Source organism: Alnus glutinosa, chromosome 3, assembly GCF_958979055.1.
Source record: "Alnus glutinosa chromosome 3, dhAlnGlut1.1, whole genome shotgun sequence".
Lineage (NCBI taxonomy): Eukaryota > Viridiplantae > Streptophyta > Magnoliopsida > Fagales > Betulaceae > Alnus > Alnus glutinosa.
In genome coordinates, this window is record NC_084888.1 from 6,333,294 (window position 1) to 6,358,461 (window position 25,168).

The 25,168-nt window shown below is 35.4% G+C and overlaps 2 protein-coding genes across 2 annotated transcripts; one reads left to right on the top strand and one right to left on the bottom strand.

The window, feature by feature from the left end:
- The first annotated feature begins 1,356 nt into the window (after positions 1-1,356).
- Positions 1,357-17,410, top strand: LOC133862761 (uncharacterized). The gene is made up of 16 exons (XM_062298631.1): positions 1,357-1,480; positions 2,103-3,030; positions 3,136-3,413; positions 4,250-4,350; positions 5,071-5,178; positions 6,805-7,026; positions 8,231-8,333; positions 8,777-8,840; positions 8,939-8,965; positions 9,032-9,253; positions 13,345-13,396; positions 13,881-14,219; positions 15,209-15,329; positions 15,418-15,592; positions 15,815-15,885; positions 16,611-17,410. The coding sequence occupies exons 2-16, from the start codon at positions 2,207-2,209 to the stop codon at positions 17,321-17,323; spliced, it is 3,420 nt and encodes a 1,139-aa protein (XP_062154615.1). The 5' UTR covers positions 1,357-1,480; positions 2,103-2,206; the 3' UTR covers positions 17,324-17,410.
- A 154-nt stretch (positions 17,411-17,564) lies between these two features.
- LOC133862822 (mitogen-activated protein kinase homolog MMK2) lies at positions 17,565-24,615 on the bottom strand. The gene is made up of 6 exons (XM_062298700.1): positions 24,166-24,615; positions 22,281-22,410; positions 21,306-21,443; positions 19,942-20,274; positions 19,101-19,284; positions 17,565-18,319 (listed from the first exon to the last, which is right to left on the bottom strand). The coding sequence occupies exons 1-6, from the start codon at positions 24,324-24,326 to the stop codon at positions 18,147-18,149; spliced, it is 1,119 nt and encodes a 372-aa protein (XP_062154684.1). The 5' UTR covers positions 24,327-24,615; the 3' UTR covers positions 17,565-18,146.
- Between the last annotated feature and the right edge of the window lie 553 nt (positions 24,616-25,168).

The following is a 25,168-nucleotide window of genomic DNA, read 5'->3' on the forward strand; positions in this document are numbered from 1 at the left end:
AAAAATGTCCTACATTTCCAGTTGGACCCACCTCTGTTACTTAAATTCTAAAAATGACCATCTGTCCACACTCATATTCCCTTCTCCCGACCCCAACCTCCACCGGTGCTTTTTCCACCAAATCAGCCTGTCATTTCATTAGCTCTTCCTCCCTTATCCCCTCTCACCTCTCCCCAATCCCCGTTGAAAAGCTCTTTGGAAGCTTAATCTAAACAACTGATTAAAGCTTTTTCTTTAAAAAATTGTCTGAACATTATTCCTACTAAATTTCGAATCTTTCATTCCATACCTTATTCTTTTCCGGACACAAGCTGTTCTCTTTCCTCATTTCCCATAGATTCACTTTCACATCTCTTTTTTACATGTCCTATTGCACGTGTGGTTTGGTGCTATTCTTTTTAACATTTGGATGCTATGGCTCTAAATATTATTAACATGACTGATTGAGTTCTTATCATTCTTAATCTGAACCGCACAATTGGCATCCCTCAAGCAGAGACTCATATGTTCCAAATATTTGTTACCATAGCATGTGACTACCTTTGGTTCATCAGGAATAAAGCTCATCATGATGGTTTTATCCTAAATGCTCTTATTATTTCATCTATTGTCAACAAGGCTGTTCTGAAACATCACTCTGCATGGACAACCAAACTAGTTACTACCCCTAAAGTCTGGAAGCGTTATTCTCCTCCATTTTTCAATATCAACTATGACACTGCCATCAAAGATTCATTTTCGGCTCAAGATGCAATCTGTTGAGACTCAACTGGTTCTAATATACAGTGCATATCCCTTATTAGCTCACCCTATTCTGCAATTTATGGTGAGGCTATTGCTGTTCGCTTGGCAATTTCTTTGGACTTATTTTCTTTTATTTTATAAGGTGATTCGCCCAATGTCATATTGACACTTCAACAACCTAACATCACACAAGATTGGAGAATTGCTTCCACCATATCTACTATTCTCTCCACCATTTCACCAACAGTTAGCTAACTAGTCTTGTTAATCGAAGTGCAAACTTTTATACCTACCATATGGCAAATTGAGCCGCAACTAGAATTCATTTTGGTTGCACTCCCGTCCTTTATCCTTTATCCACATATTTTCCTTCATGTCTTGAAAAAGTCTTACCCTCTACCTTATATGTTTATTAGTTTTGTTTTTTGAGAAGTGTTACACATCTCAATTTTTTTTTTTTTTTTTTCCAAAATTTGATTTTCAAATGATGTGTCGCAATCTCTTGTGATTTATCATTTTGGAAAATGTGTCATCATCTTATAAGATTATGACACATCATTTGAGAACTACTTTTAGAGATAAAAATTTGGGAAGTATAGCATTTTCCTTGTTTTATTTATTTTTTATTATTATTTTTACCTCCTAATTAATCAATGTGACCCTCGAGCTGTTCTACTTGGCGCTCTACGAAATCTCATTCACGTAGTATCGTAACCCCAAAAGGAAAGCATAGCAGGTCAGTAACTCTAAAATTCCCTATTGCTCAAGGAAAAAGAAAAGCTATAAATTCCCTCTTATTTAAGCTCTGTTTGGACGCCGAGAAAACGTGTGAAACCAAAATAAACGAAAGGAAAATGAACTAGAAATCTCGGTATTTTTTTCTTTTTCTTTTTCAGTGTGTGCTGGGGAAGACTAATTTTTTTCTTTTATAGCTGATCTAGAATTAGTGGCTGTATTAGTTGGATTGCGCTGTTCACGTTCTGGAATCAAATGTGAAAGAAAACATTGGCTTCAAGCCTTCAAAGTTCTATTTTCTTTTCCTTTTCTTCAAATTCTCAGCATCCAAACAGGGGGTTTAGGGTTTATGTCTATAGGTGTTTAGTCTTCGTTGTTATGGTTTGAATGTCTGAATTGTAGTCTGAATCTTGTTGTATATAGAGCTTAGTTTTCTGGTATATTCTTTCCTTCATTTCCCAAACTAGGATTTAGGGTTTATTATTAATGTTTCTTAATCATTGTTGGAGCTTGGATACTGATATTTATAACACCTAAATCTGGTTATATTTCATTGGTTCGTTGGATTTTTGATAGCGGAAAATAGTTTGCTGAATTAACTTCTGCACATTGTAAATGTGCAGATTCAGATTCCATTATAAGCTCTGGGTTTCAGTTTAGTCCTTGACAGTTCATGTATATGATTTCAGAACTGTCTCTGTAAACTCCTCCGACGTACCAAGTTGCTATGATGGCTGGAGTAAGGTTTTCCATTTTAAGATCGCTGCGTAACTCTGTCAACCCCTTTTCGAAAATGCAATCATTTCCATCATACAACTCTGGTATGAAACTTGTGACCTATGATAATCAGATTTATATCAGACCATTGCATGCTTTTGTGAATCACAATTACCACACAAAAGAATCAGAGTCTCCTGAAACTTTTACAGTTACCCATTCGAGAGCACTGCGTTCCCAGTCTCTTCTTTATACTCAATGTTACAACATCAAACCCATAACTGCATTTTCACCCACCCTGTCGAATTTGCACTACCGAAGTAATAGTCCTCTTATTTTTATCAGCCCCTTGTCAAATCAACGGTCATATTCATCATATTTTGGTAGCAAAGCTGATAAAGCCGGGGATCCAGGAGTTCCAGCTGCGTCTAGTGCAAGTGGAGTAGATACTAGTGACAGTGGCGTTTCTGGAAGTGAATTTGTAAATACAGTTAAAGATGCTTGGCAGATTATAGTAGATGCTGCAACTTATACTGGGCAAAAGGCTAAAGAAGCTTCTGATGAACTGACCCCCCATGTTCATCAGTTGCTTGATTCTCATCCCCATCTGAAAAATGTGATTATTCCAGTTGGTAGTACTGTGGCTGGTACTATATTGGCTTGGGCGGTTATGCCTAGGCTTTTGAGGAGATTTCACAAGTATGCCACACAAGGTCCTGCTGCTTTACTATCTGGAAGGGATCCTGGGGAGCAAATTCCATATGAGAAAAGTATTTGGGGTGCTTTGGAGGATCCAGTGCGATATCTAATTACCTTCATGGCATTTTCGCAGATGTTAGTGTTTCCAAGTTCTACATATGCCTCTTAGTAATATTTTGATTTTGATTTTGTATCATGTTTTCTGTTGTCTGGCACAATGATGATGACTTTGATTTGCAGTGCTGTAATGGTTGCACCAACCACTATAGCATCGCAGTACCTTGCACAGGCATGGAGGGGTGCAGTTATTCTTTCGTTTGTATGGTTTTTATACCGGTGGAAAACGAATATGTTTGATCGTGCACTGATGACTCAGAGTTTAGTGGGGCTTGATAGGGAAAAGCTGCTCACGTTAGATAAACTTTCATCTGTTGGTCTATTCATGATTGGTGTAATGGCTTTAGCTGAGGCATGTGGTGTTGCTGTGCAATCTATTCTGACTGTTGGTGGAATAGGAGGTGAGTGTTAGCTGCCAATATCTTTTTGGGTAAGTTAAGAATTATATCCAAAGAAAAAAAGCTGTAGAAGAGCACATGTTAGCTGCCAATCTGGTATGCTCTTTGCCTTCATTTCATAAATGGTGATCTGGAGGATCTTATTGTGGAAAAAAAAAATCAGAATAAAATAAAATTCAACTTTTCAATGCTATTTCTTTTATGTCTCTTATACTTGATCGTTCAGTGCTTTGGAAATGCTAGAGCTAGCTCATTAATGTGTATATTGTAATCTTCAGGTTTTGCGGCACCCTTTTTTTGTGGTTCTGATTAGTAAGTTACACAGGTACTTGGTAGGTTTTGAACCAATGACCTTAACCCTCCACCCTATTCTTAAGGCGGGAGGACGTGCCATTTGAGCTAGTACTCATTGGTGTTTTGTGACACTTTTTCTTTCTTCATCTCTGATGCATTCCAGCCATTACTGCACTCTAATTGGGTAGTTTTTGATACTTGACATTCCATGGAAAACTTAACCCTTTGATTGCTGTCTGTGATAGGCTTTGGTTCTCCAGATTACCATAAAATAGAAATAGAGAAAAAAGGAGGAATTTTTCACGTGGGATGCATTAATATTTCTTCTCTCTAATTAGTTAATTAATTCACATTTAATATTTATTCCTTTCAAATTGTTGGATTGTGCCTCTTCTCTTACCTGTCTTTCTGTATTGAAAAAAAAATTCTTGGTATGGTAATAGTTGTGTCATCTTGTTTAGAGGTTGCATAATATAAAATTACTTTCAGGGTCTTTGCCAGTATTTCTTAAAATCTAACTTTCATGTCCGTATATCTTTATGCAGGTATTGCTACTGCTTTTGCTGCCAGAGACATCCTTGGGAATGTACTCAGCGGGTTATCTCTGCAGTTTACGAAGCCATTTTCACTAGGAGATACAATAAAAGTATGTTGATCATCTTCTGTTCTTAGGTGCACATAGAACTGCTTGATCTCATTTAATTTATTTTAGATGGGCAAAATGTTTTCTCAAGCATGTCTTTGATTTGATTTTAGGAAGCACCATGCCTTGGCTCCAATCAATCTTTCTTAATTGGCAGAACCATAATGGAACAAGGAAATAATTCTAGTTGTCCACTTAAATACTCTGTGTCTGCTTAAAAACAAAAGTTCCCAGGATGTCTGGACCTTATATTTTTTTAAAAGTGATAGCTAAAATGATTTATTTAGAGAATTTGTTTGGTGACTGCTTTCCAACTATCTGTTTTTTATGCATCAGAGTTATAGCATGGTTCATCCCTTGGTTGGCTACATTTTGACCATGGAATTTGTGTAATAGAGAATAGTTCGAATTATCACTTAATGGCAAACCCATCATATGAGAAATGAGGATCTAGTATTGGCCTGGTTTTAATTGTTCATTTGGTCATCACATTCTTTGCAGATGGCAAATATGTGACGACAATCGATATAATTAATGTTTTCTCTCATTTAGTCTTAAAAGTGAAGAGATAGAGAATCTATACTTTTGACACATTTGTTATGATCTCAACAAGCTTGGGAAAGTCAGGATACTTGAATGATATATCCAACATGATCTTTTCTCTATTTTGATACATACATTTTCCTTCTCTGTATCTGATGTTTATAAATTTAATTATTACAGGCTGGTAATATAGAAGGTCAAGTGGTGGATATGGGACTCACTACCACATCGCTATTGAATGCTGAGAAGTTTCCAGTCATTGTTCCAAATTCGCTGTTTTCCAGTCAGGTGGGTGCTTTTTCTCTCTTTTTCTTGTTTCCCCTCTTCTTTCTTCTTTCTCTGCAACTTATTAATTGCATCATTAGCAGACCACACACGCATGGGCAGATATCATACCGAAATCCATTAATTGCACTAATCTTTGGCATTGTTAAATCATCTAAGTGGACCATTTCTCAATACGCTGTCCAATGCCTATAGTGCTAGCGCATCCATGATTTGGATCCAACACTTAAAATGAGGTGCTTCCTCAAGTTATCCCATACTAATTTTGGTTAATTTATTTTAGTTGTAATTTCCATGCAGAGTCCACTATTCTTTTGAGCATTTATAGTTGCCACATGGGGTATTTTCTGGAGGAAGAATGACTTCAAATGCCTACTATAATTTAATATGCAACCTGGCTTGAGATCAAATAAGTGGTTTACAAATTACTTGGCCATTACTGTTGGAAGTGATTCCTTGAGTGCTTTTAGTTTAAAAGTAACTATAAAAAAATTTATATATTGTTTTCTGGAAATCATATTCCTAGTTGCCATATTTTTATAATGACCGATGTTCTTAATGAAGATTCCTTAGATAAAGGGGGAAATATCCATTCTATTTCTATGTATTGCCATTCTTTTGTTTTCTTGAACAATGCATTTGGGCAAGATTATTAAAGAAAACCCTTCAAAATTCATACACTTAGTGATTGCAAGAGTTGAAAAGGATTAAGATTAAATGATATAGTAGTATCATGTGGAAATGATACGTACTTGTCCAAATTGTTTGCCATTTATAGGTACAATAAGAGATATTCTTTTTTTCTTTTTGATAAGTAATTAGCCCCAGTGGGAGGAGAATGAAAGATTCAAACTAGTAACCTCCGCTTTATGAGGCATGGTCCCCAGCCGATTGAGCTTCCCCTTTGGGGTTATATTGTATTAAAATGTTTATTAATTATATGGATCGCGCTTATATGCATACATCCATATTGCAATACTTTACTGGGGCAAAAATCTTTGATGGTCATTATGATGTGCATACAATTATTTGGGTAACTTGGCTGTAAATATTTGATGGGTTCATTTTCAACCTAGGTTGCATTTAGTGCTTGAATCACGTGCATGCTTTCATTTTTAGATGTCTTGCACATAATAGCGGTATCTTCAGGCCAGAAAAGAATTAGTGATGTACTATCTCTCCCTCTCTCTCTCTTTGTACATATTTGATGGGTTCATTTTCAACCTAGGTTGCATTTAGTGCTTGAATCACATGCATGCGTTCATTTTTAGATGTCTTGCACAAAATATCGGTGTCTTCATGCCAGAAGAGAATTAGTGATGTACTATCTCTCCCTCTCTCTCTCTCTCTCTCTCACACACACACAGGTCCTTCCGTGTACATACATGTAAAGTGAGACCACAAAGTAGTAGTTCCTAGTAAGTGGTATTTATTCATATCATTTAGAAAGTGGTTCGTATTTATCTGCTCTATTCATTATTATCATTTAGAAAGTGGTTCTTATTTATCTGCTCTATTCATTATTATCATTTAGAAAAGTGGTTCTTGTTTATCTTCTCTAGCGAATACCCTTGTATCATAGTTTATTGGCTGGGAGAAATCTTAGCATCTGTCTTATAAAATTTGTAGGTGATTGTGAACAAGTCACGTGCCAAATGGCGTGCCATGGTGACCAAAATCCCCATGCAAGTTGATGATTTGAACAAGATTCCCATTATATCAAATGATATAAAGAGTATGCTAAGATCGTACCCAAAAGTTTTCTTGGGAAAGGAGGCCCCTTACTGTTTCCTCTCTCGAATAGAAAGTTCTTTTGCTGAATTAACTCTTGGATGTAATCTCACACATATGGTAAATTTTAATACCCTAAATTTTTCTTACTACATTGCATTGGCCATTTCACTTTGCTAGTAAATGAATTAAGTTCCTAGAAAATTTTTCCTTTTTATCATAAAAATTACTTTAAAACATGTCCTAAGTTCCACATAACTCTGAGAATTAGAAATCAAACAATATACCAGAAAAAAAAAGTAAAGAAACAGAAAAACAATTTTAAGTTGTCTTTCAGATTAGAGATGTGATAGGCTTGTCAGACAACCATAATCTTCTCAATGCATAAATTTTGTTTCTGTTTTAGTTTCTGGCTTACATGTTATATATATGTTTCAAAATCTCATGTTACACATCAATATGCATAGCTAAGTCAGTTGCTTCAGACTAATTGTCTGTGTGAAAGGGAGAGACCATTCAATGGATGGTGTCCAATTTAAAGGAAGTCCCTTTTGAGCCATATTGTCAAGTTAATGTTAGCAGCTGCGGTGTGTTATCGTTGGGGGGAGAGAAATGTAAGGATATTTCGGAGCAAGCCTGGGAATGTTGAAAATCTGATGCAGTCAAGGACGAAATGGATGAAGTTATAGCATTGGCATATAAATCTCAAGGCTGAGCTTGATTCTTGTTTAGATAGCTTATTGTGGATTTCAATGCATGTAATACAAACTTTAATTAAAACTCACAATTGAAAACTGACTTGGGAGGGGAGGATGTCCAAGTATACGTAGTTAAGATTGTACTTAACCGATGTAGAACACTTAAGATTGGAACAGCATGCAACATTTATATCAAATCAGACTTTGGTTTTTTTATCTGAACATTGGAGCAGAAATAGCTTCAGCTGGGAATACTTGGTACTTTATTATTATTATTTTTTTTCTATTCAATTGGGAAAGTGACACTTTAATTGTTTGAACTGAATGAACTGTTTATTTTTCACTTATTCCCTTGGGCAGTAAATGACTGAAGAATTGCAAATTTTGCTCCCCCGCCCCCACTTTTTGGTCTTTTTTGGCTGGACAATTTTTTTTTTTTTTTTTTTTTTTTTTCAGAATAGGTTCTTTTATCATCTTTTCCTTGAAGCTTTGATTACAATGCCTAATGCTTGGATACATCTCCCTTCCTAATAATTTTACCGTGTTTCAATATTTAGTTATTGCTTTTATGTATGTATGTTTATGTTTGACTAATATACCTGGTTATAACTTTTGTCTGTATACAGAGCAAAGATGAGTTATTCTCCACAGAAGAAGATATTCTTCTGCGATCAGTCCAGATAATTAAGAAGCATGGTGCTAGATTGGGCAGCGCCTTGCAAACAATAACATGAATACATTTATAGAAATGAATCATACAGGGCAAAGATCTGATAATATGAGTCGTGATGTAAAGTCCTTTTCCTTCTTCTTCTTCTTCTTTTTTTTTTTTTTTTTTTTTTTTGGGGGGGGGTCAAGATGTAATATCCCGTGTCATGATTGTATGCTTTTGTGTTAAGGAAAGCGTTGTTCGTTTAAAATGGAATTTTAAAAAGTGGATGAAATTCTATTGCGGACGACTCTCATTCTATGGATGTGATATTGGCTCAAAGCCCACAGTATTGGATCCTCGGACTTTGTCACAAGAATTTTTTGACTCAGATCATAAATTTTTGTTTTAATTTCTATTGTTATTAAAAATTTTCCCCTCCCTTAAGCAAAATTCGATTGAAGTTACTAATTGGTTAAAAAACAGTGATCACCATATTGCATGGTTACCATTGGCTTCATAGCCCGGAAAGCTGGAGCAGGGAAAATGGTCGCTGTTGGTGATGTCAAGTTCCACCATTTTGCAAGGTTTCTTACTGTTGCTTCACAGTATAGTATCTTCATCCTTGATTTTAAAAATCAAGTATAGAGCTATCATCTGTGATTGTGAATGCATCATTTAACAGGTTCTTTGGCATTATTATATCCCGCAGGTCCTTTATTCTTGAATAATCTTGAGCACACAATTATCCATTTGGTGATTGATCAATAACATATAGCCTGAAGGGCAGAAACATGAGTGAGCGCCACGTGCCGCCCACCCAAGCCTTCGGCCGCGCCATGGACCGCTCTGCCACCTTGAACACCAATCTAAGCCATATGAACCAAAGCAATGAAACAGAGAACGGCGAAAGCAAGGTACAACTAATGAGCTTTGCAACCACCAGGCCGGTGGCGACCACGAGGCTGAACTCTGCCACAGAAAACCAAAAAGCAATAAGGTGATCCCCAAAAATGACCGGCGACAATAGAGATACCTCTAGTAATTAAACAACCAGCAACTATACAAGAGAGAAAATATGAAACAAATATGTCAAGAGGGGTGCTACACATGCACCCTTCATCCCCCTCTCATCCTCCATTTTTATTAAACAAATTGATTTTAATGAAAAAGTAGTCTCTGATGTGACATCAAAGACTACTTTTTCATTAAAATCAATTTATTTAATGAAAAGGGGAGAATGAAGGGGGATGAAGGAATGTTTTTTTAGCATTTCCCATGTGTCAAAATGAATATATACTTGAGTTGGTGTCAACAGGCGCCTTTCACTCCCTTCAACCTCCACTCTTGAAACACTTCGGGATTATCAAGCTTAATGGCACACATTTTGGAGACCCCAGGGATAGCTCAAGATGGATCGATGGCCACGATCATTTTCAAGACTATTGCCCACTTCAACTTTTGAGGAGCGTGCAATTATTGTGTTGCTTGACGTCGAATTTGCAAACAATCAACTAACCTATGCCATTATTGCGCCGACTGTTGTGAGGTGTGTCGTCGCCACAACGTCGCAAAGCCAATTGTCGTCGCCAATCGCCATCACACCTGCCTGCCACCAATACAAAGCTGGCGAGTTGTCACCTCAAATCCATCAGCTTTACGATGAATTAACGATGGCTGAGATCGACCTCGATGAAGTAACTATCGGATCCATCTAATGACTTAGTACAACTCTCGCAAGAATTCTCATTGATCGACTCACAGCTAAGTCACCCCAAGAGAATTGAGGGGCTGCTGATAGGTACCCCGCAAGGCCTTAAGGCCCACCCGTTAAGAACTCACTTCTCACTATAATTTTTATGTATAGACTAATAGTCTAATAGTTATTAAGGTGTGTTTGTTTTGAATATTATTTTAAATAATATTTTATTTTTAAAAAAATAAATTATATTTTATTTAACTTTTTAAAATTTTTTCAAATTGTATCTCACAAAGTCGAATCTCGCAATTTACACAGTAAATTTAAATAATATTCGAATTTAACACTTAAACAGAGCATTAAGTCACACAAAAGATTGACCTGAGACTACTGGTATACTCAACCATCAAAGGGTCTATAAGGTCTATCTACCTAAGGCCCATCGGGTTTGACAATAGTTAGACCAACCACCTCTGCCAAGGGGTCTAGCCTCTAGAGTCCCATCGCCTTAGCTAGAGGGGCAACTCAACTTGGTCTAGGGCCGAAGAGCACCTAGACTGTAACAAGGTGTATTGCGCGCACACGATTCCCTCCTCTACGTCAGGTATAATTGCTTGGCCACATCAAATAACTACTCTTGATACTCTCGGGAGGGAATCTTGCACCCAGAGTGAGTTGGATCAGAGTCATCAGACGCAATAACGTGCTCATAGTGCATGCAATACGGTCAACTCATATGAAAAGGTTGATGAACCCTTACTTGCATGTTCAGACTGCCATAACAAATGAGACCCACTTATTGCTTCTATTACATGCAATACGGGCAGTAGCTTACTGCATCCTATTTCGCTCCCAACTGATTTACTAGCAGATCAAGAAAACCCAACAGCTGATTTCCTCCACAAAAGGTATTGTGGGTGGTGGCTGTCAGAATCCTAAGCGTGCTCTGATCACATGGATAAGGATTATTATTCCGTCTCCACCAACAAAGCTTGTTCAAGTTCAACCACCCAGAAATTACCGACCAAACAACGAAAACACCGAGAAATTGTTCCTTGAATGAGACAATCTCAATATTTAAAAAAGAGTGGATTCATGTGAGGTGCACTTTCAGAGAGAGAGAGAGAGAGCCCCACTAGATGGAATTTTCTTTGGACGTTTTTGGTTCAAAGAATGCTCTCTCGTGAGTGAATAAATTAACTCGTGAAGGTCTGGATTGGGGCCCATACTAGAAACCGCAATACCGTATTATATTTGAGATAAAGAGTACTTATATATATATATATATATATATATATTATCTTCACCCATTTATCCTTTTTAAGTGATTTTCACTTGTAAATAAAAACCACATAATAATATCATATTATCTTTCATTACCTCGCCTGATTGGTTATAGACTTGTAGTGCAAAAATCATCATTCCTCATGGCCCATTTCTTGGTTGTTGAGCCGAAATGCTTTTGAACCAGGTTTTGACTCTTTTCTGTTCTTATTATTATTATTTTTTTTAATTTGGTGGGTAGTGGTGTAGTATTTCTTTAATTTTATTAAATATATATATATATATACTACATTTTAATCTATCCTGTTTTTATTGGTTTCATGTTACAATGGCCATCAGTTTTTGTCCAAAAACGAAAAAAGTTGATGAGTGGTCTACATTAGTGATCAACCCAATAAGATAGGGTGACACAATGGTGTACATGTAGCGTTATGATCCCAAGTTTGAATTTTGTTGAGTGTTATTCTTCTTTTGGGGTCAATTATTTGGGCATAACTCTCGTTTCAAGGCTTCATTCTTACGATGGTACTGAAGAAAGATGAGGTACGGGATTAATCTGAAAATCCTAGTTAAGCGTTTATGCTCAGCTATGTTATTATTATGTTTGGACTAACATATTTTGAAATACTGTTTGGTTATAAGTGAATTGAGATGCTCGTATCTAACTAAAAAAATAAAAAAAATAATTGATGTTGTTATAGTTGGGCCCCAAAAAATCTAGGGAGTTGTTTATGATTAGAGGAAAAAATAAAATTGAGATGGGGACAAGTTGAGTGTGGCCTACCAATATTTTCACCCGTGAAGTGGGTCGGCCATAGTGACGTTAAAGTGAGAAAGCTCACGAGAGTGCATGAGAGATGAGATGCGAACCCCCCAGTCCCCAATAAAGTGAGGTGGGACCCTACTAACCACTTTCCAACCGAATGCTCCAACGATCAGCAGCAGCAACAAAAATAAATTATCATTTTCTTTTTCTTTTCTTTTTTGTAACAATTAGGTCATTTTCTAAAAGTTATTAAAGTAAAATAAATAATTCTCTTGATTTAGCCATTTGTAATTTAGTAATGGTATTTATTATGAGACTAGGGATATTCGTTCGTATCCAATAAGCTAAAAGTAATGATGATTGTAGCCTGTAGAGGTAATAGACTATAATGGTGGAATGTGATCATGTGTCGGCTCCAACTTGTGAGTTCAATAGATTTTTTATTTTTTATTTTTTTGTTGTTTTTTATGAGTAGTTCAATAGATTTTATTAGTGTAAATGTGTAGCCTCCTAAAGTAATTTGGCCCTACATCTATGTGTTATATGTTTGAATAGGTGACCGAACAGTATAAAGTTTATTTGTTTAAAATGTTTAAAATTTTGTTATATATATAACAAAATAAAATAAAATAAAATATGGATTATCAAAATGGACCCTCTTTATTTAAAGAGGAAATTGAGAGTATTTTTCCTTAAAAGGGTCACTAAACGAGAGAGGTTTCAAATTTTAAGAAGTCTGAGATTCATTTAAGCACGTTATTATGGTTCATCCAAGTGCAAATGAATAGAACCATAATGCCAAATACGAATATATATATTTCAAAAGATAAAAGTTAATTAAGGAATAATCATGATTAATGTAATCTCTAATGTTATATAGAGAATCCCCTTCAAAATTACTGTCTTTGAGAAAAAAAATAAAAATAAAAAATACAATAAAGAGAGGGAGAAAAGGAGCATTATCCATCCTTGAAACGTGTGTTCAAGAACAGCAGTCAAAAGAGAATGAGAGTAATAATAGTTTGGATAATGCCATGCAAGAGATCGATCACTCACTGACTCACTTAACATAAACATGCAACATTTTTCATCAACTTTAATTTGTGGGTAATTAAACAGTACTCTTTCTAACTGTCACTCTTTATGTTGCTCATGTGAGCCTTTTTATAACAATAAAATAAAATAAAATAGAAATAATAAGTAAAACCATAATTATATTTTTTTTTCCTTAATTATTTTCAAAACAACAAAAAACCAGCCTACTTCAGAAAATATAAACAGCATGTTTACACCTGAACTTTACATTATAAATACTTCATTTGCCTCGGCAATACCACCAAACATATTCATTCACCCTAATGGAGTTCTGGAGGAGAGGTTCCATAAGAGCTCAAGTAAACCTCCAAACCCCTTTTCACCTCTTCCATTTTCTTCCCAAACAAGTACTAATCATTGTGGTTTTCCGGCTGAAATGATAAAGCAAACTTTATGGCTACACACCCACTTGTCATTTAATTTGTTCATAACTTCTGGTTTTTGTGTCTGTTTTTTGTTTTTGTTTTTTTTTTTTGTTTTTTCTCCTCCATTAATGATGCTGACGATGAGAGCTAGACACCCACTTGTTTCTTCTTCTGATCATGAACATTATTAAGCTTTTAACTTCATTACTGATACTGGGTTAATTTACTCGATCACAAACCAGAAAACCTTGTACAAGTTAATTAGTTTGTCTCATCATTTTTCTCTTAATTCCCACTTGTAAGCTAGGTTTATTTACAAAAGGTTTTGTAAACTTGAATGATCTCCATAGTGAACTGATTTTCCGGGTTTGAGTTCTTCAAAGGGTTTAATTCCCATTTTGTTTTTACGTACGTACAGGTGAGCAGAGTAGTTGCAGTGCTTCTTGCGGTGGCGTTGCTGAGTCAAAGAGGAGCAGAGAGCAGAAAAGGCAGGATTCTGGCGGATGACTCCTTTGAGTACTCAGCAATAAGCTGCAGAGGCCACAGTGCATCCCTGGCGGATTTTGGTGGTGTTGGTGATGGGCAGACGTCAAACACAAAGGCGATTCAGGCTGCAATCGATAACCTAAGCCAGTACGCATCAGACGGAGGTGCTCAGCTGTATATTCCTGCTGGAAAATGGTTGACTGGGAGCTTCAGCCTCACCAGCCACTTCACTCTGTATCTCCACAAGGACGCTTTTCTCCTTGCTTCCCAGGTCCTTTTTCTCTTACTCTTAATTTGCCTCTTTTATCAAATTTTAGATATAATTAATTAAGAGCCTGTGTTAACTAAAAAGCTCTAATTTATTCAGCTGACACTTTTTTTATAAAAATAAAAAAATAAAAAAAATTATCGCCAGAATAAGTTAAAGCGTTAAAGCGTTAAATCTTTGGATTTTTTATTTTTATTTTTTAAAAAAAATAAATAAATAAATTGGTTCTTTGGTTCGACCTGTAATAAATAAATTCCTTTGATTTCAAAATTAACTTATAAATTTTTGTGGTATATCTTGTAAGGGCTTGTTTAGTAAAACTTTTTAAATTGTGCTTTTACTTTTTTATTGTATTGTGATATAAATGTGATAGTAGTTTATAAGTATTTTATGTTCGAAATTATTTGTTAATGCTTTTTTATTTATTTTTATATATAAAAAGAATAAGAAAAAAAAAACCTTATGAATTTTTCATTATTTTTGTAATCTCTCACTATTCCAAAATTTTAAAACTCTCAATTTAGTATATCGAACTTTAAAATAATTTCAATTTTAGCCTTCCATTAGAATTTTCGGTTAAATCCTAAGGGTAAATTCTAATGGAGGGTGAAAATTTTCAAAATACACAATTTTTTTTTAAAAAAAAACAAAAACAAAAACTTAATTCTAATTTAAGGGTAATTTTATAATTTTATAAAGTTTACATAAATATAAGGGTCATTTTACCATTTTTACTATTTGATTTAACCCTAATCCCTAACCGGTCGGGTGAAATTACAAAAAATTAAAAGTTTAATATGTTAAATTGAGAGTTTTTGAATTTAAGTAAAAATTACAAAAGTGATAAAATGTCAATCATAAGGTTAAATGAAGTTTCTTCTATTTATTTTTGCTAAATTTTTTTTAAAAAAATAAAAAATAAATATGGTTAGGCACTTTTTAACACCTCATATGTACTGGCTCTTATCAAGTGCATCAATCAAATGATTTAGGACATGAACGAATGGCCTGTGATCAAACCTCTGCCATCGTACGGTCGAGGAAGGGACGCAGCGGGCGGAAGGTACACCAGCCTCATATTTGGAACAAACCTCACTGATGTTGTTGTCACAGGTAATTAACTACTTTGAAAAATAAAAATTTAAATTATTCACATAACTGCTGCGTTAATCGCACAATTGATATTTTACATGGACATCAGGTGACAACGGTACAATCGACGGTCAGGGAGCATTCTGGTGGCAAAAATTCCATGGGGGGAAGCTAAAATACACCCGCCCTTACCTGATCGAAATCATGTTCTCAGACAATATCCAGATTTCAAATCTAACGCTCTTAAACTCCCCATCATGGAATGTTCATCCTGTCTACAGTAGGTAAAAATTCCACTAGTTCCCATGCTTTTAATTTGTACACAGTTTTATAAATAAGAGCCAGTGATGTTTTATTGCCTGCAGTGCAACAGCATCAAGTTTCATCCTTGTTCGATCATATCACAATTCACAAATGCACTGGGCTTTTTCTTTTTCTTTTTTATTTTTTCTTTTAAAAAAAATATATCATTTTTAAGGCCCTAACGGTGTTGTCAAAATATGCAGCAATATTCTTGTTCAAGGAATTACGATCATCGCTCCGATTAAATCTCCAAACACCGACGGAATCAACCCAGGTGCGTCTGTGAAGACATCACAATATAAACCCTTGATTCGTTGAATAATAAAATTTTCTAACCATCAGATGGTCAGTAAATTTCATGTGTTCCAGAGATTAGTTGAACCCACTTAATTTACTCCAATTTTCTTTTGGTTCTTTCTTTTCTCTTCTTCTTCTTTTTTTTTTTTTTTTTTCAAAAAAAAAAAAGCTTTCTCTTAACCTTTTTTTTCCCCAAAAATTGTTTTCCAAAATGATGAGTTTGTCACCTTCCACTTATGTGACTGAGAAGAATGCATTTGGTCCCGTGCTTTTGCAGTTGCAGGCCAAACACGTGTTTTTAAACAAAATCGTCAAAAGTGCATCGTTTAAAAAAAAAAATATGACGATTTGAAAACATGAAAAAGCTCTCGTTTTTACTCAACAGAGAAGGGGGGTGCATTTTAAAAAATGCATGATTTAAAGGTAGTTTAAGGCACTATTTTTTTTCAAGTAACGTATTTTATTAAACACTTAATTAAATTTATTAAATCGGGTTTTCATTGAACGGGTATTAAAATAGCTATTTTTTCAAACTGCACGTTTTCAACCGCTAAACTAAACATACACTTAGTTAAGTGAGTTGGGACCAAATGAAACTTTAAAATTGCTCAAATTAGAATTGTTGGGACCAAATAAACAAGCTTAAACTTTCACGAATCAAACTATATGTTAACTTCTATTTTCTTTTTTTGGTAAGCTCAGATTCTTGCACAAACGTTAGAATAGAAGACTGTTACATAGTCTCTGGGGATGACTGCGTGGCCGTTAAGAGCGGTTGGGATGAGTATGGCATAGCATTTGGATGGCCCACCAAACAACTAATCATCAGACGGCTCACATGTATTTCCCCATACAGCGCCGTGATCGCGTTGGGAAGTGAAATGTCAGGTGGAATCCAAGACGTCAGGGCCGAGGACATCGTGGCCATCAATACGGAATCAGGGGTGCGGATCAAGACGGCAGTAGGAAGAGGAGGGTACGTGAAAGACATTTACGTACAAAGAATGACAATGCACACCATGAAATGGGTCTTTCTGATGAACGGCAATTATAAGGCACACGCTGATAATAACTACGACCCCAATGCCCTGCCAGTGATTCAAGGGATCAACTATAGGGACATGGTGGCGGAGAATGTGTCAATGGCAGCTAGATTGGAAGGGATTTCCAACGATCCGTTTACAGGTATATGCATTTCGAATGTGACCATCGAGATGGCAGCTAAGTCAAAGAAAGTGAAATGGATGTGCAGTGATGTTGCGGGGATCACAAGTGGTGTAACTCCTTCACCGTGTGATTCGTTACCTGATCAAGGGTCGGAAAAGATTACAACATGTGGTTTTCCGACGGATATTTTACCCATTGATAATTTAGAGACTAAGAAGTGTACTTATAGAATGATCAGTTATGGCTGAACTTTGCTTCATGTGTAACAGAAATAATTTCAAGATCAAACAATATTATATCAAGAACCCCTGGCCTAAAAGTATGCCTTTCCTTTACTTGGACGAAAAACAAGTCATGTAAAAGTGTTGTTATTACTTATTAGCATAAAAACAAAAAACTGAAACTCTCTAGCCCTGCTACCAAAATGTCCAAGATAAAAATGCCAGTGTGTTTAACAATGGGGTCATGCAAAATAGCATCTACAAAGGGTTCACAAAATCGTAAATTGAGATAATCAGGCAGTAAAGGATTCCCATAGAAATTCCAACCGCAAGAAAGTAGCTTAACAGAGGTAAAACATACAGATCCATGGGGTACTATCACAAACAAATGAGAAAAGAGATTAGGTCAGCCCAGCAAATCAAAGCAAGTCTTAATATCCATACCAACTATTTCAAACACTCAGAAAAATCATAGACTCTTAAGATTTTGTAACCATCATAATCTCTGCTTCATGAATGTAGAGATTTCACTTCACTGCTGTTCGAAATGTAATGAAACAATTTTCCAGCAGCATCAGTTTCATGTACCAACCTCAGCTCCAAGGCCTACTGCAGAAAGTCGAACCAGCACCAAAGAGGGATTTGAACTTTAGAGAACTTCCACTTGTGATTCATTTACACAGTCGAATTAGAAGCAGCATCCAAAGATGTGAGATGACAGTTAGAATGAATATCATCTCATGACTATTTTTCAGTAAATCCAATATGTCCAGGCAATTGGTTCAGATTCTTGTACAAATCATCAGGTACTTTTCTAAGCGAGTGTATAAAACAGATTATCCCATAATCATCAACAAGTTGGATCTGGATTGAACTTTACAGATTCTCTCCAGATGAGCTCCTTAATATTTTCTTCAGTAAATGATGGTTGCTCAAAATCAAAACTGAAAGGCCTCGAGCAAACAGGCTCCTCATTGATATCATGAAGAGGTGCCAAGTATGGGTGACACAATGCCTCTCCAACTGCAAACAACCGAGTATAAAGGTGATTTTCAATGCAAATAATAGGAAAAGATCCATAAAAAAAGAATAAAATGCATTGCTATTTTGAAATGTTCAATGGTCCTTAGATCAAAATGGCATTTTCGTCTCTCCTTAAGTGTGAAGTGTGAGATCACAAGTTCAATCCCATGTAGGCGGAACTAGGATTTTAGATGTGGGGGGACAAAATTAAAAAAAAAAAAAGAAAAAAAAAAAAAAAAGAAAAAAGAAAAAAAAAAAAATGGTTTAGGGGATTAAAAATGTGATTTTAAAATAATTACAGAGGTATTTTTTAAAAAAAAATTGGGGAACATTTTGAGGTTTAGGGGGGCTTTTAGTAGTTCCACACATGCATGTAGGTGTCTGAGTTATGCATATGCCAATAAACTAAATCCATTAAAAGCACAATCCTACATGCTAGAATAAGACACATTTTGTTTATTATGAGCAGGTTCATAATTTGATTCTTTAGAGTATAATCTGTATCTGGCAAACTATTCAGCTATATCTAACATTCTCCCACCTTTATTGCAAGAAGTCTAAGACCAGTTTGAAAAGATTTGGCGCAACACATGCAAAGACTCGATTTCTAATAATATTTTGATTTGTTCCTCAAAGAATTATCCAAATCTTCTTGAAAAGATGTGTAACTTCCAAACATGTTTCTCTTAAGTTTCCCCAACTTCCCATGCAATTCCAAAACTATGAATCCAGAACTATGTTAAGAACCAACTCATAATTGTATTATGGTAACTCATCATACCTGTAATGCGCCTGTTTGGATCAAATACAAGCATCTTTTCCAGCAAATCAACAGCACCAGGGGACATATTTGGAAATCTAACTGAGAATTGTTGCCTTGGGAACTGTGGTAGCTGTCTAACATATCTTCGAGCATTATCACTTCGTAAAAACCCAAGGCTGGAGTCATCAGGTGAACCTATGAGCTTCTCACAACAACAGGAAAAAAAAAAAATGGAGTTGTCAAAGTCAATCTTACTTCCAACAAGACAGATCAGCATCTTATTTCAACAGAGCCTATCCATGCAAAAGAAAAGTATAAGATTGAAAAGAGCCAGGACGAAAAAGAAAATTTGGAGGGGGGGGGGAACAACATATAACATTATATTAAGAAATGGCTTGGTTTACACAGAAATGTATAGTCTATGTCAATTTGCAAATTCTAAGATGGTCAACAACATAGAAGGAAATGAAAAGGACTTATTAGAAGAGGATTTGACTCCTCAAATGGATTCTCTCCTACTTAGTATCTATAGCTCAAGATGGTGCCTGTTCATCTTTGAAAAGAAGCATTCTTTCTGTCTCTTACAAGTACAAAGACTAATGTATTGACTATCTCCTACTCAAACTTTGACATTCCCGAATTTAGTTTTCTGTATGCAATCTCTGCCCTTTGGTGATAAAGAACATAGCCAGTGATAAAGAAAAACAAGGCATCAATAACTCTTGAAATCAGAAACTTGGCTCGAAGTGAGAACAAATAAAAATTTTGGTATTCTATAAACAACAAGGGCATCTATATAATGTTGGAAGCAACAGCAAGTGCAACCTATATATCAGCTAGCAAGTTCTAAAATACATACTTCAGTAATAAGTCTCAGCTGATGAACATAATCTTTGCCAGGGAACAGGGGTTGTCTAGTCATGATTTCACCAAGTATGCAACCCACCGACCAAATATCAATTGCTGCAGTGTATTCTGAGCAATTAAGGAGCAGTTCTGGTGCTCGGTACCAACGAGTAACAACATACTCAGTCATGAAATCAGTTTCAGATGTTGTCCTTGCAAGCCCAAAGTCTCCAATCTTGAGGTCACAATTTGCATTCAGAAGCAAATTGCTGGGCTTTAAGTCACGATGCAGAACATTTGCCGAATGCACATATTTGAGCCCTCGTAACAGCTGATACAGAAAATACTGCAAAGGTAGCATTTAAGCATCTTGACAGTTCAAGCTTGAAAGATAGCAACAAGTACCATAACAATATGTGATTACAGAAATTCAATATACAAAGGAAAAAAAAAAAAAAAAGCATAGGAATTTATCTTTATTTCATTCCTCGTCCTTTCCCATTTGTTGGCACAAGGTATAAATTAATATGTTTTATCTTCCTTCTATTCATATTTCTAATATACATAAGGTGGGAAAGAAAAATTCACAATATTCGGTATAAATCTACTCAAGCCATTCAAAATGGGATGGATCCAGAAAACTTGAAACTAAACATACAGTACCAACTCATCAATCTATGTTCAATACAGCGTAAGTTTAGAACCTCACTCTTAACAGGACATGAGAGTTGCAGCAAGGTGATTCCTAAATAGTTAACTCCTATAACATGATTTGACAAAAAAAAAAAAACTTGACCCTAGTTAAAGCTGAGTGGAGAAAAGGAACATCCAGCATCCCAAAGTGAGTAATGACATGTTTACATTCAATTGAAGGCAACACTATTAGACCTCCTCAGGTCATGTTTCGTCGGTACTCTATAGTTATTGTTCCTATTAAAACTCATGCAATTTATGTGATGACCATGAACACTGCTGATACTCGTACCCTTTCCACAATCCATATGAAGAGGTACACGAGGATTTACAGCAACCCACTGGTGCATGGATGGATAACAACAACAAATGGAAAACAGTATCTTAGAAATACTAAAGAATCTCCATTTACATGAATCACAATCCAGGAATTTAATTCTCTCTAGGATTTTGCTCAGTAGCCAATCTGTATACCATAGAGCTTGCAGCAGTACCCATAAAAATATAAATCATACAATGTGCTGTCATATCAAGGGACTGGCAGATTCCAAAATTCCACTTCAAGGAAACTAAGCAATGCAGGAAAAAAAAATGGAATGATTCTAAGGAAAAAAGAAATTCGACTACTTTAAATTGCATGATAAACATAATAGCTTATATCCAAGAAATAGATGTAATGCTAACCCGACAATGATCATCTGTCAATTGTTGATTGGAACGTATAATCTGATGAAGATCAGTGTCCATTAATTCATAAACAATGTAGACATCATTGAAGTTCTCCTTTTGTGGAGGTCGTATGATGTCTTTGAGGACAATGACCTGCATAGGAGGAAAAGGTGAGCAGCAAGACTATAATTCAGCCGAAAGGGAAAGCAATACTCAGTAGAATCTTGCTTATCAAAACGAATAATAGCAATAAAGTGAGCAGTAAGCCTTTCATTCCCGAAATAGAAAGCGATACTCAGTAGAATCTCACTAATCAAAACTATTAAAGGATTCCGAGAAAAAAGAAAATCTAAGCAAACAAGCAGAATTAATTCTATAAATTCCATCCTACCCAAAATATGATATTAAACCATAAGATATTTTTCATTATAGAATTGCAGCATATGCTTGAAATTGTGTATTCACGAATGATGAACACATAAATAACAGTGTACCTGTGTCTAGGTTTTTCATGCTAGCCCTAGCTGTGTTCAACATTCCACTCTGTCTATGTCTATGAAACCTAGCTAGTTTTCTAAACAAAGGGTATTATTGACAGAATATCCATAATACATAGGATTCAAAATACCATTGTAATAAACAGGACTTACACCATCTTTATATAACATATGGTTGAAAACTTCGATGAATGTACTAGTTGTGGCACATTTTAGCAATTTACATGTAGACATAAGAAAGTTAAATTAATAACTCATCTGTTTCGAAATTTTCTTCCAGCACATTAGCGACATCCTTCAGGATAATTGGCTCATGAATTCAAAGATACAATAATTAAGAAAAATCAAATAGTACATGTAAGCACTTAAAACTTTCCAGACAGCTAAAATTCTGAAAAGGACAAAAAAAAAAAAAAAAAAAAAAAAAAAACTACAGATTTAAGATTGATTCAAATAGAAGAACATGAAAAATGACAAAGGTAACTAGAATTACATTGTCATGATCCATGTGCTGAAGAAGTTTAATTTCTCGTAAAGTCCTTTTGGCATCTATTCTGTTGTCAAAAGCGTTACCAATCTTCTTAATGGCGACCTCCTCTTGTGTCTCCGCATTCTTAGCAGCACTGAAGGAAACGTAAAAATTATATCTTCCCTCACATTATTGTTAACAATGAAAATCCTCATCATAACCTCAAAATAGCCCACCATTCAAATTGTAAATATAAATTTCCAATGCAGTTATCTAATGAGTCACAAGAACCCAGTGAATTTTATCATATAAGAATCTTCCCTTAAGATGAAAATGAACAGACTGAAAAGGTTTTCAGACATGTTTGACACAATAACACAGTAATAGTCAACATTGACAAATTCACCGTCAGTTGAATTGGGAGCACATTGCAAGGACAACTAAAACTTCTTAGTCATAATCCCATATGCAACCATTTTGGAGGAATCACGTCCCATACAGATATATGTCCATGAGCAAAACTCATAACTGCTGAAAAAATGTAAGTGTAAGGCCAAATTTTGGGTTTAAGATGGAGTAGGTTAAATCTGGGAACCAGCTAAAGTAAATGATAATTTGTTTCACCCATTAAATTTTCTCGCTGTTTCAGTGAAAATTATAAACAGACCAAGAATCTTAATAAAGATTAGATCAATACAAAAATTAAAATAAAACACAGGACAGAGTTCCCCACATATTAGAACTAGGCCCAGGCGTCACTCTCAAACAAATAAACTCAAGATTTATCAACAATTAGTCAAGACAGAAAAGCTAACAATGTACAAAAATATGGGCCCAATTACGTTATGTCTGCAGGACTAAAACAAAGAGCAAAATTTCAATTCTACTACTTGATTTTTATCCTCCAACAAACTCAAAGTTCGTTGCTCGACAACAGGTTTATTAACCCAATTGGGTTTCGAGTGAGCCAAGAACTCCTAAAAAACACAGTGAGACTGTATTTTACTTAACAAAATTCAACATAACATATATTTCATAATCCTTCCTTTAAATACACAATAAAGCTAGCAAGCAAACTCCCCATAGGAGTGTAACTCTATTCTAGATAGAGTTATCCCATACATTCACCTAGGTAACCTATTGCTATTCAAATAGAACTTTAAATGAAAACAACTACTAGTACTCGTCTTCTCTCACTAGAAGAGATAAGACTCTTATTCAATTCCTACTCCTATTAGATATATCTGTAACATAGATATATCTCTTACTTAAATATAGATGTAATCCTTACAGATTATGATCACATCAGAGTTCCACTGAAATAGATGATAACTACAATTATTATTACTTTCAGCTTAAAAGCGCTCATCGACAGCTTCAAATTCTCATCAAGACAATATATTTAAAAAAAATATATATACAATTTTTTTAAAAAAAAATTAAAAAATTAAAATTAAAATTAAACTAGAACGAAGTAACCAAGATCTTCATTTGAGCTACCCTGATGAACTATAGAGTAAATGAAACCCCAACTTAATTTTTACCATGATGAACTATAGTATATTAACACACATCCCGGTGAACACAGAATCACGATTTCAGCTACTCCCCGTATAGCAAACTCTACAACCAAAAAAAATCAGCCGTGAAGTATAACTATTGTGACCCACAACACAAAAGCTTCTTACCAAGCAAATTCTAGTATAACTAACAAAACCCAGCTATAAATTTCAAATTAAATCCCAGAAATAATTAGTCACTTTGAAAATTAGTTTTATTTTTTATTTTTCCTCAAGAAATGAACAAAAAAAAAGGCAAGATTTTGCTTCAAGAAGCAACTGAAGTCGAACCCAAACAATACCAAGAAAGAAAAGAAAGAAAAAGAAGTCGAACTCAGAGAAGCTCTTACCAAACAATCCCATAAGCGCCTCTCCCAACGGGCCGTATAGGAGGGACGTACTTGCGGGAAACCTCGAAGAGGTTGCCGTACACATTATACTGAAGGTAGCTTCCACCATGGGTGGGTACACCTCTGATGTTAGGCTCGCCTGAGCCAGAGCCCGAATCCATTGACAAGCCAAAGAGCTTGAGCTCCGAGCAGACGCAAAGACTTTTAAGCAGAATTACCCGGAGGAGAAGCGTGGGGGCGGGGAACGCCGATACTTGAGGAGGGTCTAAATGTGGGAAGAGCCTAACTTTGGGGAGGGCGTGTCGGTAGCTGTAAAGGCCTTTGACATTTCCAACCTCTTTTTTGCGTCTTCGGAGAGAGAGAGAGTGTGTGAGTCATGACTCATGAGTGCGTGTGTGTGTGTGTACGGGCATGAGTGTGTGGAGAAGTTTCAAAGGGGAAGGGAGAGAGAGAGAGAGAGAGAGAGAGAGAGAGAGGCTTTTGAACTGGAAAAACCTTGGGTGACCCGTGAAGAAATGTCACCTTTTTTTACTCTTCTTTTTTTTCCCCCTGTGGATTGGTGACCACTCTGTGATTTGTGGGCTGCACGAGTTTTGCTAATTTTACTATGATTATGTCTTTCGTTTTTTTAATATATATTGTTATTTAGTAAAATGTTATGTTATGTGACTGTTTCAAAAGTTAATTTTTATTGATACGTTATTTTAATTATATGACAGTCTTATAACAATTTAATAAGGGTACATTTAATATTGTAATTTTACAGATAATAAGTGCAATTTTAAACCAAATCGCAGAAGGTAAAACATAAATCGTTTGAAAACTGCGTTTTAAAAAATTACAATTTGAAAATGTAGAAAATCTACTTTTTTAAATTGCAAGTAAGAAGTTATTTTTTTGAAAACGTAAAATTTTAAAAATTAAACTGTAATTTTACAAATTATTTTTTTAAATTACACTTTTTAAAATCGTAAATTTAAACCGATCTTAAATAGCATTACTT